Source organism: Syngnathoides biaculeatus, chromosome 8 (genome assembly GCF_019802595.1).
Source record: "Syngnathoides biaculeatus isolate LvHL_M chromosome 8, ASM1980259v1, whole genome shotgun sequence".
Classification (NCBI taxonomy): domain Eukaryota; kingdom Metazoa; phylum Chordata; class Actinopteri; order Syngnathiformes; family Syngnathidae; genus Syngnathoides; species Syngnathoides biaculeatus.
Genome location: NC_084647.1, coordinates 18,603,937 through 18,619,816, shown reverse-complemented (window position 1 = coordinate 18,619,816; position 15,880 = coordinate 18,603,937). Strand labels below are relative to the sequence as shown.

At 42.2% G+C, this 15,880-nt stretch overlaps 2 protein-coding genes across 4 annotated transcripts in view; one reads left to right on the top strand and one right to left on the bottom strand.

The window, feature by feature from the left end:
• trpc6b (transient receptor potential cation channel, subfamily C, member 6b) overlaps positions 1–9,672 on the bottom strand; it is a 30,862-nt gene extending 21,190 nt beyond the window's left edge. For all 3 annotated transcript variants that reach the window (XM_061826631.1, XM_061826633.1, XM_061826634.1), the window contains exon 1: positions 9,539–9,672. The gene's annotated coding sequence lies outside the window, so the exon portion shown is untranslated. The remainder of the gene's footprint in view (positions 1–9,538) is intronic.
• yap1 (Yes1 associated transcriptional regulator) overlaps positions 5,282–15,880 on the top strand; it is a 38,084-nt gene continuing 27,485 nt past the window's right edge. Inside the window, exons 1-2 of the mRNA XM_061826640.1 lie at positions 5,282–6,164; positions 9,577–9,812. Coding sequence (XP_061682624.1) covers positions 5,964–6,164; positions 9,577–9,812 — 437 coding nt within the window. The 5' untranslated portion in view covers positions 5,282–5,963. The remainder of the gene's footprint in view (positions 6,165–9,576; positions 9,813–15,880) is intronic.

Genomic DNA, 15,880 nt, shown 5'->3' with positions numbered 1-15,880 from the left:
ACAGTCCATTTGAGTTGCAAGGAAACTTATTTAAAAAAAAAAAAAAAACACACACTTGTAAAGAAGCTCAAGCTTACTGGCTAACTGGATATTCACTGTATGTTACTGAATAGAAATTGCACAAGCTCCAATTCCAATGAAGTTGGGATGTTGCGTAAAAAGTAAAATAAATCATTTTCGACCTATGATCAACTGAATACAAAGACAAGCTCACGTTCAAACCGATAAATTCAATTTTTTATTTTCCTTCTAAATATTTCTGAATTTAGTGCCTGCAACATGTTAATAAAAAAAAAAAGCTGAGCGGCAAGATTTAAAAGCAACATTGAAAGCCCGTGATCCCTCAGGTGGTTCTGCATTTAAAGGGAAATTCCGGTGGTTTGGATTAACAATGTATCCAATGGGTCAGTGATTTCCAACCTTTACAGAGCCAAGGCACATATTTTACAATTGAAAAATCCCACGACACACCAACAAAAGTAAATGTTGGTGTCAATGTCAAAAAATGGATCAATTAATTACTGTATGTACTTCCTGCCATCTAAGAGAAGAGGATTTTTTTTGTTCTGTCATTGTGCCTCACTGGCATAAATAGATGAATCAAGATACATTATTTCTTGGAACTAAATTTTTTTTTTAAGCAATTATATAAAATTGGATAACTTCCCACAGCACACCTGAAGAGTGCTGACAGCACACTAATATACCCCGGCACACTGTTTGGGAATCACTGCAATAGGTCATGTCATACAATGTGATTTTAATCCTCTCTCATTTAATTTAAGTTTTTATCGGTAATTACGAATTTTCATGGGCGCCGCCTTTTTGGCGAGTCACATGACCTACGAGCGCGGATGTGACGTAATAGGCGCGGCAACAAAGGCTCGCTTACGTTGGGAAACAATTGTGGCCAGCGCTGATTTCTCGTATTTATCATCATCTGATGACGAAATAGCAACATCGGTTGATCGGGAAGACAGAGGAATACTTCCATACAGATTTTAACTTGTGGCTGAAAATAATGTTGAATATTCATATGGTCAGATGGAATGACGCAGAGTCTGACGACTGAGCTTCGGCGGCGGGGCCGCTCGCGAGAGGCGGGGCTGCTTGAAAAGTAGATCTTGGGGTGAAAAAGTCTGGGCACCCCTGACCAGTGGGTCAGGATACATTGTTAATCCAAACCACTGGAATTTCCCTTTAAAAATAGCATTCTGAAAATGATATTGCCACATACGCTCAGGAACACACACGCGCACAAAAAAAAAACTAAACATCGTGAGTTAACAGTTCATTGCTAGCTAGATCTACGAATGCAAGTTAAAACTCTACCGTGCAAAGTAGAAATCACAGTATGTCAACAAGTCCCAGAAACATTGCCTGCTTCTCTGGGGCAGAACTAATTTGAGACGGACTGATGTGGAAAAAGTGTGCCGTTGTCTTAGGGGTCCACATATCAAATTGTAATATTAGCAATAGCTCTCATTCTAAATGTGTTGCAGTTCTAGACTACTGGAAACTACGACCATAGTAAACATACTTTTAAACCCCCTGTTATATTGTTTCTTTAGTACACTGAAAATGTACATGGCTCCATATTACTGGCTATATATTTTATCATCAGCAAATGTGTTCAATTGGGGTTTAATATATCACGTGAATCTGGATTTAAAAAGTAAAGTAAAATTTCTTCTTGAGTTTCAAACTTGAACAGGATGATGACAAGCAGTAGCAGTACATTAACAGAAAAAACAGTTGTACAGTACTGTCATAAACTGTAGTAGCATATCCCACACTGAAGGAGGCACCCAATCCCTCTTTTGTACTGTAACAAGCGCTATCCCATAATACTACCACATCAGGCAGCGTAGCACAAGTGACCCATAGATTGAGTGACAGTAATACAGCTTGAGGACATTCGAGGACAGCACATAGCCTCACAAGGGGGAGGGCCAGTGGGGGGGAGGACAGATGCCTGAAAAGATGTTGCCCAAACATGAGACCACCTCCAAGTGGGTGGTCCGCTCGCGTCACTGCAGACTGTCCCTTTAATGCGTCTGAGTGCGTTAAAGTGATGACCACAAACAAGGTGGCCAGTTTAAATATGTCTGGATTACTTACTGCCGGCAACTTTTACTACGTTTAGAATGTACAATGGGTGCCATGCTTTGCCCCCACTCCTCCAAAAAAAAAAAAAAAACAAAGAATTTTTGCACTCTACATTGTTTTACAAAGCTCCAATTGAGTACATATAACAATGAATACACCCTTTTAGACCCCCCCCCCCATACACACACACAAATGAGCATGTGATTGGTGTCCCAAGCCCTTAATCTGCTTTACATTGTTTAGTGGCCTTTAATAGGGCTCCATCATAATCATTCATTCATTGAGATGTATGGGAAACAGAGCCTGCACATCCCGAGACAGTGCAGCTTGACAAAATGATTTCTCAATGGAAGAGGGCTTTCATTAGCATGACAATTGTGGGAACTGCGTGGATCTACTTTTCATGAATGTAAAAAAAAAAAAGAGAGACAGACAAGAAATAGTGGCATTATGCATCATGCTTGAGGGAAAGAAGGGGGATTTTGGGGAAGAATGGAGGGGGGGGGAGAAAGAATGGAATATTCTGTCCACATAAAAACCGAGACTGAAAAAAAAAGGCCTTTACAAAGATGTTAATAGTTTGAAACTGTCAGAGCGGTAGTATTGTTTTTTTTTTATCGGTTTATTATAGCAGTGGTGGTTCCCAAACTGGAGTCTGGGGGTCATAAATTGTTATGTAATATTAATTTTAAATGGTACACACCCGCATATGGAGACTAGAATGTCGATAAAACAAATGTATTAAAGCGATCACTCCTCGCTTGCTTTGGGCCATGGAGTGAAAATATGTGATGTGATTATCGCAAAAATCTGACATTCGTCAAAGTTTTATTTAATATCACCCGTCCATTGTCTGAGCATCTTATCCTCACGATTAATACATGTTTTTAGGATGTGGGAGGAAACCCACACAGGCATGGGGAGAACATGCAAACTCAGGCGGGGCCGGGATTATATCCGGGTCCTTAGAACTGTGAGGCAGATGCTCTAACCAGTTGTCTACTGTATTGCTTTTTTTTTTTTTTTTTTTTTCCACAACAAAACCGAAATAGCAAAAGAATAAAGGGTATTGGAAAAAAGATCTCTTAATTTATTTGAAACAAGAACTACCCAACATTTTTCTTTAATACCATAATATAACTTTAATATAAAAATATGAATTTGCCAATATAATATTATGTCTTATTTTCTTGAAAATTGGGTACTTTTTAATTTCTTTAGGATGTACTGCTACATATGATCGTTATCTTGAATTTCTATTATGATTATTAAAAATGTGTCCCCATATCAAAAACAGTTTGGGAACCTCCACACTACAAAATTGCGAGCTGATCTTATTTGCCCGAGAGTCTCAAAATGTGACAAAATGTCCCCATATCTGATAACAAATCCCAAATAAAGTAATTATATCATATTTATTGTGCTCTGCTATTGGCTGGCAACCAGTCCAGGGTGTACCCCGCCTTCTGTCCCTTGACAGCTGAGATGCGCTACAGCACTACCCGCGACCCTTGTGAGGATAAGCGGCTAAGAAAATGGATGGATGGATATCATATTTCTTGAGAAATAATCTATGTGTGCGGCACCACAAGCCAACGCAATAATGACCTGGAAGAAAATGTGTGCTCGAGCAAGCACTCCACATGTCGCGCACCCCGGCACATTTGGCAGCGCTGTCGTAACACTTTGCAAATGGCCCGCATGTCGCTGTTTGTTCCACCCGCAGGAGGTCCTGCCGCGTGGGTCCCGCAAAACAACCATTTTGATAAGAAGGAACTATGATTTATCTTCTGATTGTGCAAGGGCATCAAACATGTCCAAAGTTGTCATATCAAGGGATGATGATGTAACAGGTGTGTGCATTACACTTATTCTGGCTTCGTTTCCTCATTCAACATACAAATACAGTGAACTGTGTTATTTAAACAAGGAGTATATATGCCCAACTCAATGATAATTATGTAACTATAGAAACGCTAAGCATTGTTATATTATTATATGGAGCAATACACTGAAATAAAATATCCATCCATCCATTTTCTTAGCCGCTTATCCTCACGAGGGTTGTGGGGAGTGCTGGAGCCTATCCCAGCTGTCAATGGGGCTGGAGGCGGGGTACACCCTGAACTGGTCGGCAGCCAATCGCAGGGCACGTGGAGACAAACAGCCGCACTCACAATCACACCTCGGGGCAATTTAGAGTGTCCAATTAATGTTGCTTGTTTTTGGAATGTGGGAGGAAACCCACGCAGGCACGGGGAGTATATGCAAACTCCACACAGGCGGGGCCAGAATAGAAACCTGGACCTCAGAACTGTGAGGCCAACACTTTGCAGCTGAAACACTGTGCTGCCATGGATATATATATATATATATATATATATATTATATATATATATATATATATATATATATGCCAAGTTAATGCATACAAGTGCATTAATTCTATCCAATTTGAATATTAAGTAATCGTGCTTTTTCATTTAACAGGTAGAGTGTAAAAACACTTGAATGTGAATACATCACATCTTATGCCAAACATACTATTATTCAAGTTTATTAACTTTGCAATAAAATTAACGACATATTTGTGCTCAACATTAAGTTAACATAATAATGAGTCAATACACTTGTAAACTGTTTATTCCAAGCAGACTATAATGCAAATGTATTTGCTATTTTAAAATTACATTAAGTATTGTTTCTTATTAATAGTTTAACACGAGTGTCAAGACATTCAAATTATCAACATTTACATCAAACCAACTATACGAGGATTCATTTTGCATTAAAAGATGTGTTTATTATTAGTTTAAATACACAGTGCCTGAACACAAATTCAAAATGTTAAGAGTAGAAGACAAACCAACTATATAGTCTAAGTGGATTAAATAATTATTAAAATTGAAGAATTTAATATTATTTTAACATAAATGAAAATCCACTTGAATTAGGTATTGTAAATCGCAATAGCTCATGCCAAACAGACAATTCAAGTCCATTAACTTTGCATTAGACCTGACTACAAGTGTTTAGGAACGATGGAAACTGGATTTACTGGCTATTAAAAATGGAATAAAAGTATTGGTGCCGGTTATTAGTTTAAGATAGGTTAAATGTCAAGACACTATTTATTGTAAGGGTTTCCTAAGGGGAAGTTGGGAGCCTGGCTGGGGCCCCCCGGAGCTTGTCCCTTTAAAGGCTCCCGTCCCGGTTGGAGGCTAGCCCCGCCTCTGGAGCAGCCGTCCCATGAGTCATAAAGTTTAATGTCCTGCCCAAAGTTTAGACTCGACTGGGGCGAAACTTTTTTTTTTTTTTCCTCCTCTCTCTCCCTCCTCCAAAGTGAGCAGCGGAGATTTATCCTGCCAGCAACGAGCTGGCTCATTTCAGGCCCAAACTACAACATTCGGGCCTCGTTGTTTGTTTTTATGAAAAATATTTTTTTCAACCCTGTTGACGACGTTCGACATTGCGTTTGTTTTTGTTTTTTTTTTTTTTTTGGGGGGGGGGGTTGGAAGAGTTTTGGATAGGGACGGGACAGTAAAAGAGTTCCAGATATGCGCTTTGTTGCCTTCTGGAGAATGCCCGCAAGAAACGACCGCAAAACGTCGACTTCGTGTGCACACTCGGACAGCTAACAAACAACTTTTTCGTTGGGGGGAAAAAGTTTAGGATGAACCGGGACAACTTTTACTGAGCGGCGTCGACATATTTTCTCCCCCCCCACCACCACCACATTTCCTGCTGCGTGATAATCCACGGAAAACTAGCTCGGGATTTGATTTTGAGATTTCGAGGGCTTCTGTTTTCCCTCAACTTTCGCTCGAGTCGGCACAGCAGACTTTTTCGGGACAATGGATCCGAGCCAGCACAACCCTCCGGCCGGACACCAGATCGTCCACGTCCGGGGCGACTCGGAGACCGACCTGGAGGCCCTCTTCAACGCCGTGATGAACCCCAAAAACACCATCGTGCCCCCCTCGGTGCCCATGAGGATGAGGAAGCTGCCCGACTCCTTCTTCAAGCCGCCCGAGCCCAAGTCCCACTCCAGACAAGTAAGTCGCCCGCACCCCCTGGGGGCCTCCGAGGCTCGGCTCGGCTCCGACCCAGACAGCAGGCCCGTCCAGTGGGGGATGGGGGTCCACTTCCCCTCGGCCTGTTTAACCCACTTTACCCCCCCCCCCCACCACCCACACACACACACACACATTATGAGTATACTGTCAAGACGAGTGTGAAAACCATCTAAACTGAACAAATCTGTGTTTAATTTATGACAACAACTTCTGATTGTGTAGTAATGCTGCAACTTTTGCATAGGTGTAATATTTCACGCCATATCCTACATTGGAAATGGACGGATGTTTTCTTCAGGCCAATTTGCAGTCCACAGATCACATTTTTTTGCCCAATTTGTGCCTCTTTTCCTCCCCCACCCTCATACCCACAACTGTTGCTGCTCCCCTTTGGAAGTTGGCTGGCCACTGCGCATGCGTGAGCAACCCCCCCCCATTCCAACTCCCTTCTCCCCTCTTTATTCCCTCCTTACTCCTCCATCATCCCTTTTTGCCCCCCCACCTTCCTTTCCTTTCCAGGGCCTACTTCAAGCTTGCCTCCGCACGCACAGTCTCCTAACATAAATATAAAGTTGTAATTAGAACATAAAGAATGTCTGAAAAAAAAAGTTACGGCCGCTATTTTGTCGGGTTTTAAAAATAGAGGCAAGCAGCGGGGAGGTCATTTGCGTCCACTCAGCGTACAATCTGCAACCGTTTTGTGCTAAATCAAAATGCGGTTCTGGTTGGGACTGAAACAGTCTGTCATGTAATGCCATAATGTTGACGTAAGAACAGGGATCTTTTCATCTTTGTTTTTTTTTTATTTTTTTTAACCAAGATGACAATTGACAAATTGCCCCCCAAATGAGCTAAATGCGTTCAAATATTTCATCGGGCTCTTTCTTTTGAGCTCCATGGGAAACTGTTATACGGCCAAAAAACGTCCTAAACGTCATGGTTTCGGCCCAATGACAAAACGGTAGACGCTAAAGCAGTGACGGCACACCGCAAAAAAAATTACTTTATCAAAAAGTGGACACGCTAGTTAATCATGTACCATTTGCCATCTCGTGGAAAAGAATGTAATAGGTATGACTGTCACTATACATTGGTGGCATAGATAGCTAAATAAAGATGATTTATGCAGAGATTCCTTCGCTTATGAGATTTCAGAGACAAAACTCGCTGAATCAGGACGCAGCTGTTTTGTTGAAATACTCGTTCGCGCAACCGTCGCGGCTTTGTACATTCAGATAGTCAGATGTGCGGTGACGTCAGTGACAAGTGCTTTCGACGCACTCCGGGGTGCCTTCATTGAGAGAAAAGTGATCGACACGGGCCCCAGAAAATAGGAAAACATTGAACAAAAGTCCTCAAACGGTTCACCCCCGAATCTCTGGCGTTGTGCTTTCCGTGAGAAAAATGTTTGTGTTTCCACCGCGAAGGATCCCAAAATGTCCAACCCGTACTAGAAGACGCCAAAAGAGTTTTACCGATTGTAAGCATTCCGAGGGCACTTGAACTGTACCACCTGGTGGAAACCAGAACCTCTTTGACGCTGCCTTTCTGTACCGTAGCGCTGCAATTCTATTGGGTTATGCATTTCAGAGCAAAGTCAATGAAACGGGTGACTGCGCTGCACTGGGGTCAGATAATTAAATGTGTGGTGACATCATCTAGACCAGGGGTCACAAACCTTTTCGAGGCTTTTCGTGAGCACCGATCGTAGGAAGGGCTTCATGACCTGTTTGTGGCAAACTTCCAAAATGCCACAACTCTTTGTACTTTATATTTTATGATATGGTGTAGTGGTACACACGCCTGCCTTTGCAGTCAGCGTGGGATCGATTCCTGCTCAGTGATGGTGTCGATATCTGCACTGCGACTGACTGGCGAACAGTTCAGAATGTACTGCGCCTTTTGCCTGAAGCTACCTGGGATAGGCTCCAGCTTTCCCGCAACCCTTGTGAGGATAAGCGGCTTGGATGACATTATTTTAAAACGCCATTAATGCAAGCAGGTCAGATTCAACATTTAAAGCACAAATAATAATAATTTGTGAGCTGTGCCATCTTTAGCACATGCCACACGGTCACCTTAAGTCAGGGGTGTCAAACCCATTTTTGTCGCAGGCCACATTTTACTTATGGCTCCCCTCAGAGGGCCGTTATGACTGTGAAACCATAATCTTTAACCACCTCATCAAATTTACATATGAAATTTATGAACTCGTTTTGGAATCAGAAATTGAGAGTAATGGGTTTTTCAACTACTGTTGTTTGGTAACACAAAAATGCTTGTAATATCTCAACAATATCATTTATGATATGACAATTTGAAATTTTGGTACAGATTTGAACAAAAATCATGAAAGTTGTTACATATGATTTGCCTTTGTGGACCACATAAAATCATGCAGCGGGCCGGATCTGGACCCCCGGGCCTTGAATTTGAGACCTGTACCTGAAGTGGTCCTCGCGGGTAACCATGCGCCCGCGGGCACTGCGTTGGTGACCCTTGATCTAGACCATGACAGTTGCTTTCAACACAAAGCAGCATGGGCTGACGTGTTAAAACTTCACACTCTGCCCATTTTACTGTACATCCACAGCTGAAAAAAGTACTCACACTTGGTACTTGAGTAGAAGTACAAAAAAAAAAAAAATGCTCGTAAAACTACAATTGATTCAACGAATGTACCTATCCATCCATCCATTTTCTTTGCCGCTTATCCTCACGAGGGTTGCGGGGAGTGCTGGAGCCTATCCCAGCTGTCAACGGCCAAGAGGCGGGGTACACCCTGAACTATTTGCCAGCCAATTGCAGGGCATACCGAGACAAACATCCACACACACAATCACACCTCGGGGCAATTTAGAGTGTTCAACTAATGTTGCATGTTTTTGGGATGTGGGAGGAAACCGTAAACCCACGCAGGCACGGGAGTTAACATGCAAACTCCACACAGTCGGGGCCGGGATGGAACCTGGGTCCTCAGAACTGTGAGGCCTACTCTTTACCAGTTGAGGCACCGTGCCGCCCGAAAGTACCTACTCTAAGTAAAAATTACAGATTTTCAGTAAAACATAGGTAAAAAAAAGTCAGCAGAAGAGTAAATACTCAAGTAAAGATACAGATACTTCCTTAAGTAGAGTTACAAAAAATTTTCTTCCCACCACGCTTCATGCATCAGAACTACTGTTTAACTCTCATCACACTTGTGAGCGCATTGCTTCTCGAACTTTTTAGATCAAATATATGCAAAAAGTAGTTATTGTTTGGTGTCCCACCAGAGGGAGGCCACATACTGCTAATGGTGTTTGGACCACACTTTTAAGAATCACCGCATCAGAGGTAACACAAATTCATACCTTAAACTCACGCATCTTGTTTTTGCCCCCCATCGCAGGCAAGCACGGACGCGGGCACCGGCGGCGCCCTCACACCGCACCACGTGCGCGCCCACTCGTCGCCCGCTTCCCTGCAGATGGGCGCCGTCTCCGGAGGCTCCCTGTCCGGGATGCCGCCAGCGGGCGCCTCGCCCCAGCACCTGCGACAGTCCTCGTACGAGATCCCCGACGATGTGCCGCTGCCCCCGGGATGGGAGATGGCCAAGACCGCCTCGGGCCAGCGATACTTCCTCAAGTAAGAGCATCAAATCTCCCCTTGCTGTCTTTTTCCTAACGTGCAAAAGATTTGAGTTACAATTGTTTGCATTAAGGTGATCAGGAGGCTGTATGAAAACTGCCGCATTATTCAAAAATAATATGAACTCGTTATGTGCATCCAATCAGCTTTTTTCTCTCTCTTTTTGTGTGACTTTGTGGTTGACATTTTTAATCAAATATAGAATTTTCCTGTCAGTGCTGATTTTCGGGCACAGCCTTTTTTCGTGATGTCGTTTGAGATTCATGTCATATGTAACAATCATTTCACTTTCAAATTTGGCTAACGCGAAGGTTGGGAGGGGTGCGTTTATGAGTGCGCCGCTCCCTACGTGGAGGTATGCACTTCTTTAATTAACGATCTATTGCAATTCACGTAACTCTCAAATTCCAAACGTATATTGTGATTTCGAATAATCATTTTATAAAAATGAAAAACAAATACATTAATCATTGATGGTGTAGTGATACAAGTGCCTGACTTTGGTGCCGGCAGTGTGTGATCGATTCTTGCTCGGTGATGGTGTCGATATTGTGCCCGGTGACTGACTGGCGACCAGTTCAGGGTGTCGTCCACCTTTCACCCGATATTGGCTAGGATAGGGTCCGGCACTACCCCAACCCTTGTGAGGATGAGCGGCTTGGAAAATGTGGGAGAAAAAAAGGAATATATTCTCAACTATGACCACGCATGTCTCGTTACAAAACATGTCGTCGCTAGCGAGTGCTTATCGTGTCCTATCTCTGATTTTTACTGTACTGATAGCTAAAGTTTTTGGAAAAGTTTAAGGATTTTGGGTACAAAATGTTGACGACGATTTGGAGACCTGCTACAACGCACAATGGCGGACAGTTCTCCAAAACACGCTCTATTGCCCGTTATTACATTTAGCTAGTAAACAAGACGAGTCTTTAGCGGGTTGTATGTAGCGTTCGTGTGGTTTCGCTGCTGAGACAAAAGGTCGACTGTGGTGGGCTCGGCAGACACAACTTTGCCAGCTGCTAACCTGCGGATCGAGACGCCGTTTGCCATCTCAAAGGTGGCGTATAAAGTCAAAGCGAACTTTTTACAAATTAAGGACATAACAAGGTGTCATCATAACTCGTAAAAGTCATTTTGCGAGCATAAACTTGTATGCCTTAAAAAGTTATTTTTCTGATAAATTCTTTCCTAGATAAATGAAAATAATTGTTTTATTGTTTCCCAAAAAGTTGTTTATATTTAAAAAAAAAAACATTTAAAATTTTTTTTTTGCATTTTTGTCCATTTATTACAAGTCTTACATGGTCAAGAAAAAGTCCCATATTTAATATAAACATTTTATATTTTTAAGGAGAGAAATATCTTCCACAAATTATCTATTTGTGTCATATTTGTGAATTTTTATTTTTTTTATTTTTTTAGTTTTTTTTTTTAAATCGTCATATATTTTTGAGAAACTACCAGAGTTGTATACTGGTGTGAGAAATCATATCCAATGTAGAGTATTTGGGAAAAAGGCCATGATATTTTAAAGATGTTTTGTTGAATATATTTTCTAGATTAAATTCATCATTTTACGATATTTGTACATCCATCATCTGAACCGCTTATCCTCACAAGGGTATCGGGAGTGCTGGAGCCAACCCAGCTATCTCCGGATAGGAGGCGGGGTATATCCTTTTTCTATCTGGTTGAAATTAAATTGGGATATTTTCAAGATTAACGATCTAATTTTACAAAAATAAAACGAAGCACACAATATTTTGTCACATCAACGTCAGATTCTTATTTGGACTTTGAAGTGATTGTTTTCATGTTTGTGTCTGTTCTGGAGAAAAGAACCACATGAATTCTCGTAAAATTCAGGCTGTAGCATGCAAGACTTGTCTTGAAAACAACTTTATTCTTGCAAGATTACAACACGTATTTTTGTTCCCTTTTTAACTGGCCTCGATACGCCTTCGTAACTTTTGGATGCCTCTTATGGGGGCGTCAGTTTTAAGACGAGTGACCTACCGCTTTGTGGCTATTACATAATGTTTCTGGAACAGCTCATTTTGACGCCGGAGGTCGACCCTTCTCTCGTCTCTAGTGCAACAAATTAAACGAAAAAAAGCAACTGCACAAACACGATCTGCTCCGATTTACCCAGGATCAAAAAAAGTGATTTGGCTGCCAGACGTTGCACGGGTTCACATCTGGACTACATCTGGAGGGTTTCAAAGAAATGTGTGTGTTTAGGATGGTGGGGTGAGGACTGCTTTGCAGAGTCTCCCAGGATTGCCACCATTGTTAACAAACTGATAATTATTGAATTTAGTGAGAAAAATCAAGTCTTTAGTTGAGTAAAAGCCAGTCGTACGTACTTGAGTACAATTGTTATGGGTTTTGACTCGCTTGCTGGGATTCGCATTTGCGTGCATTTCTTTTCATGTGGAATCGTATGTCACTTGGCTGACTGTCAAAGAAAGATTTAAATGCGACTTCCAAGTAGCGCTTGCTACACTAAACCAATGCTTAAAGCAAGAAGAAACAAAAGCAGATTCATTGATACACCACATTTCATACAATTGCCCTTTACGTGATTAAAAACATTGAAAAGCAAAGAAAAGAGACAAGAGAAAAAGTCACAAATATCAAAAAGACAGCATTTGATCAGGAATTTGCATTTTTTTCCCCGATATGTCTCCATTTATTTGTTTTAAGGACTAGTAAATTAAATTTTTTCGTTAATTTAAAACACTTTTGCAAGTATGGCACATTACGGGTTTTGACTTGCTGGGATTTGTGTCGTGTTTTCATGTGGCTAACTGTCAAAGAAAGCCGACTCCCTAGTAATTTTTGCGATATTAACACAATGCTCTGTCCGAGCAGGAACAAAAACACTTTGGGTCCATCTCTGCTGTTGGCTTTCAAACCCCCAGAATGTCACACAAGTGAAAGAAAATCGCACTTCACAGCATCGACATTCGATCCGGAGCACAGACGGCCTTTGGCTGCTGCTGCTGGAAAAGACACTCCCCTATTTATAAACACTCCGGCTTTGACACCGAAGAGTTGAGGCCAAGCAGCGAAGCCCAGAAAGTGAGCGTGTGGCGGAGAGCGGTGGGGGGAAAGAAGGGGGGGGGGGGGGGACGATGGACAAGCGGCACGTCATCTCACGTTTCCTTCAGTTGTCTCCGCCGGCTGTATCAATCAAGGCTGCAGGAGGAATTCCCTCAGCAGTTGTTTATGAGCACACTGTAGGACGGCGGCACGGTGGGTGATGGGCCTCCGAGTCGTAGCGACCCCGCGGATGCCATCGTCGCGCTCCCTTTAAGAGCGGCGGCGTCAATAGAGAGCCGCCGTGCTGTGACGGGAGCTCTTTTGTGTCAGCTGAGTTAAATGGCAGCCGTGTGGAGACGAGCAGAAAAGCGGGGGGTTTCCTTTTGTCCCGGGACTGAAACAGCCATCTTTATTCACAGCACAAAGCTATGTAACCCTTCCTAAAATTCAGGGTGTCTCTAAAAAAAAACTACCCACTCTTTTAATGACATTTAAAAATGCCCAAGTAATGGCAAATTTCTAGTTAACTTTTGAAGGAAGAAAACGTGTCGTAAATTGCCACAAGGAGTACGAAAACGTCACCCAGGACAGTTTCACAGGGATCCCTGAATCAGATTTTGTTTTATTTCGGGACTTACATGACCGACGCGTCTCAATGCCACTACTATGTTATTATCATAACTATAATTACAATTATAGAAAATGAAACCATCAAATGCAAAAAAAAAAAAACCCAAAACAAAACAATACAACAGCTCACTACTGTGCTAAGTATATGAAGTATCCATCCATCCATCAATTTTCTTTGCCGCTTATCCTCACAAGGGTCGCGGGGAGTGCTGGAGCCTATCCCAGCTGTCAACGGGCACCAGGCAGGGTACACCCTCAACTGGCTGCCAACCAAATCGCAGGGCACATAGAGACCAAGAAACAGTCACACCTGTGGGCAATTTAGAGTGTCCAATTCATGTTGCATGCACGTTGAAAAGCCACCCAGGCGCGGGGAGAACATGCAAACTCCACACAGGCGGCGCCCGGTTCGAACCCGGGTCCTCAGAACTGTGAGGCCAACGCTTTACCAGCTGCCGCCCAGTATATGAAGTAGTTCAGAATCAATATTTATTCTAATAAAATGACCAAACCACTTCCATCTCACCAGAGAAGCTGATGATTGCAAATATTATTCTGTGCATATCAGTTAAAAGTTGTTTTTGTTTTGTTACATCTTTTTTGGGGGTAATTGCATTGTAGTTTGTATTGAAAAAGACACACGAAGTTTGCTCAAATGAATATGGCAATAATTGGAAGTGAGGGGTTTTGAGGGGCAGTTATGATGTTGATAGAGTTGACCAATTGTTGCATGAGAAAGAAAAACACCTCCAATTTAAAGAGTGCTCCAACGTCAACAAAGTCTGTTGACCTTTCCTCTTCTTTCTTCCAGCACTTAGCTGTGGCCTTTGATTTATGACAGCGGGGAGGTTGGGTCACCTTGCTTAGTGCTTGCTGACTGGGGGGGCTTAGGAGGAGGGGTTTGTGGGGGTGGGAGTGTGGGGCCTGGGTCATAAACTAATGAAGGTTTCTAATTTAGACACACCGGCCAACTAGGAGGGGTAATCACTGTTTCCGGACGCTTATTAAATGCAGCTTTCAATGAGCTTTTTAGTCCGTGGGAAGTTAGCCCCTATAGCTGGGGGGGAGCTCCTTTGGCGGGGTGGGGGTGGAGTAGTTATTGTCCGGCCACAGGGGCAGGTAAAGCCATGTGTTGATGGACGCTTTTGTCTTTTCCCAATTGGATTTTAAAACTTCGTGAGAGGCAAATTTTCCCCTGTTCGGTTGTTTGTCTGTTAAGCAAGACAGCAATTAAGCCATTCTAACCCTTTCTATTTTCAATTGACAAGAAAAAAAATATAGATATCCTTGATTATTTTGTCTGGTTTTCAACCTTTCAAGAAAATGCCTGATGTTTCATACTTTCGTTTTAGGCTCCAGTCAAAAATACAAAATAGGAAAATGGGTCACGTGACTGAATTTAAAATTAACATTTGCATGACCTGAAAGTTTGGTGACGGGCAGGAAAATCATCTATCAATCATATTATATCTATGACAAATACGTTTGAAAGACTGTTGTAATCGGTTTTATGGATTATATTTTGCAGGGAAGGTCATTTATAGGCATTTAATCCGTCTTTACTCACTTATGCTATCAAACTTTTGGGTCATGTGTATCCAACCATATTAATGAAATTCCCTCTTCTCCATTTTCAAATTGTATAATTTTGTTCTCAACCCAAAATTTAAGTAGGATTCCTCCCCTGGTCCCACTTAACTATTCAAGTATGTGCAATTTTTCAGAAGCTAACGCTAATTCGTGCATTACTTCAATTTACCTTTTGGCTTCGACATGATTGCAGAGGGCATTAAACTCGTGGGAATGGGGGGGGGGTTCTACACGATAGTACCCCTGGACAACTGTCTTTCATAAATTGTAATCACTAGAAAGTGCCTCTGGATCTTCAAGTCTCGCCAATCATGTCAGGAGGTGAAAATTTGTCGGTGGATCAGTTATTATGTAAGGGGGTGGTCAGCTCGGAAGTGTAAAATGGCTAGCTCACCTGTTCAGAAATTGGGCAATGGTAAAATATTTTCATGGTGGTTCAATTTACTTCACTGAATGGGTGGACACTCCAACCTTTTGCATATCAGCCAGTCATTTTCCATAACAACTATAAAGACCTTAAGCCATCATTGCTGCTAAATAATGCACTAAATATAGACTTAGCCATCATGTTTTATCAATTTCCGTGTGTTAATGAGGGCTTGTGCTTGTAGTTTAGCGTATCAAAAATGAACACAGAGCTTGTAATTGGATTTCCCTCCTGAACGTACTGACCCCGTGGCTGCACAAATGGCACCCGGGAAGACGGCGTCGCGGACCTGGGTGAAGAGCTCATTTGGACTAACTTTGTGTTTGACAAACTTTTGCTTTATTGACCACACACACACAGACAAGACCCTTCC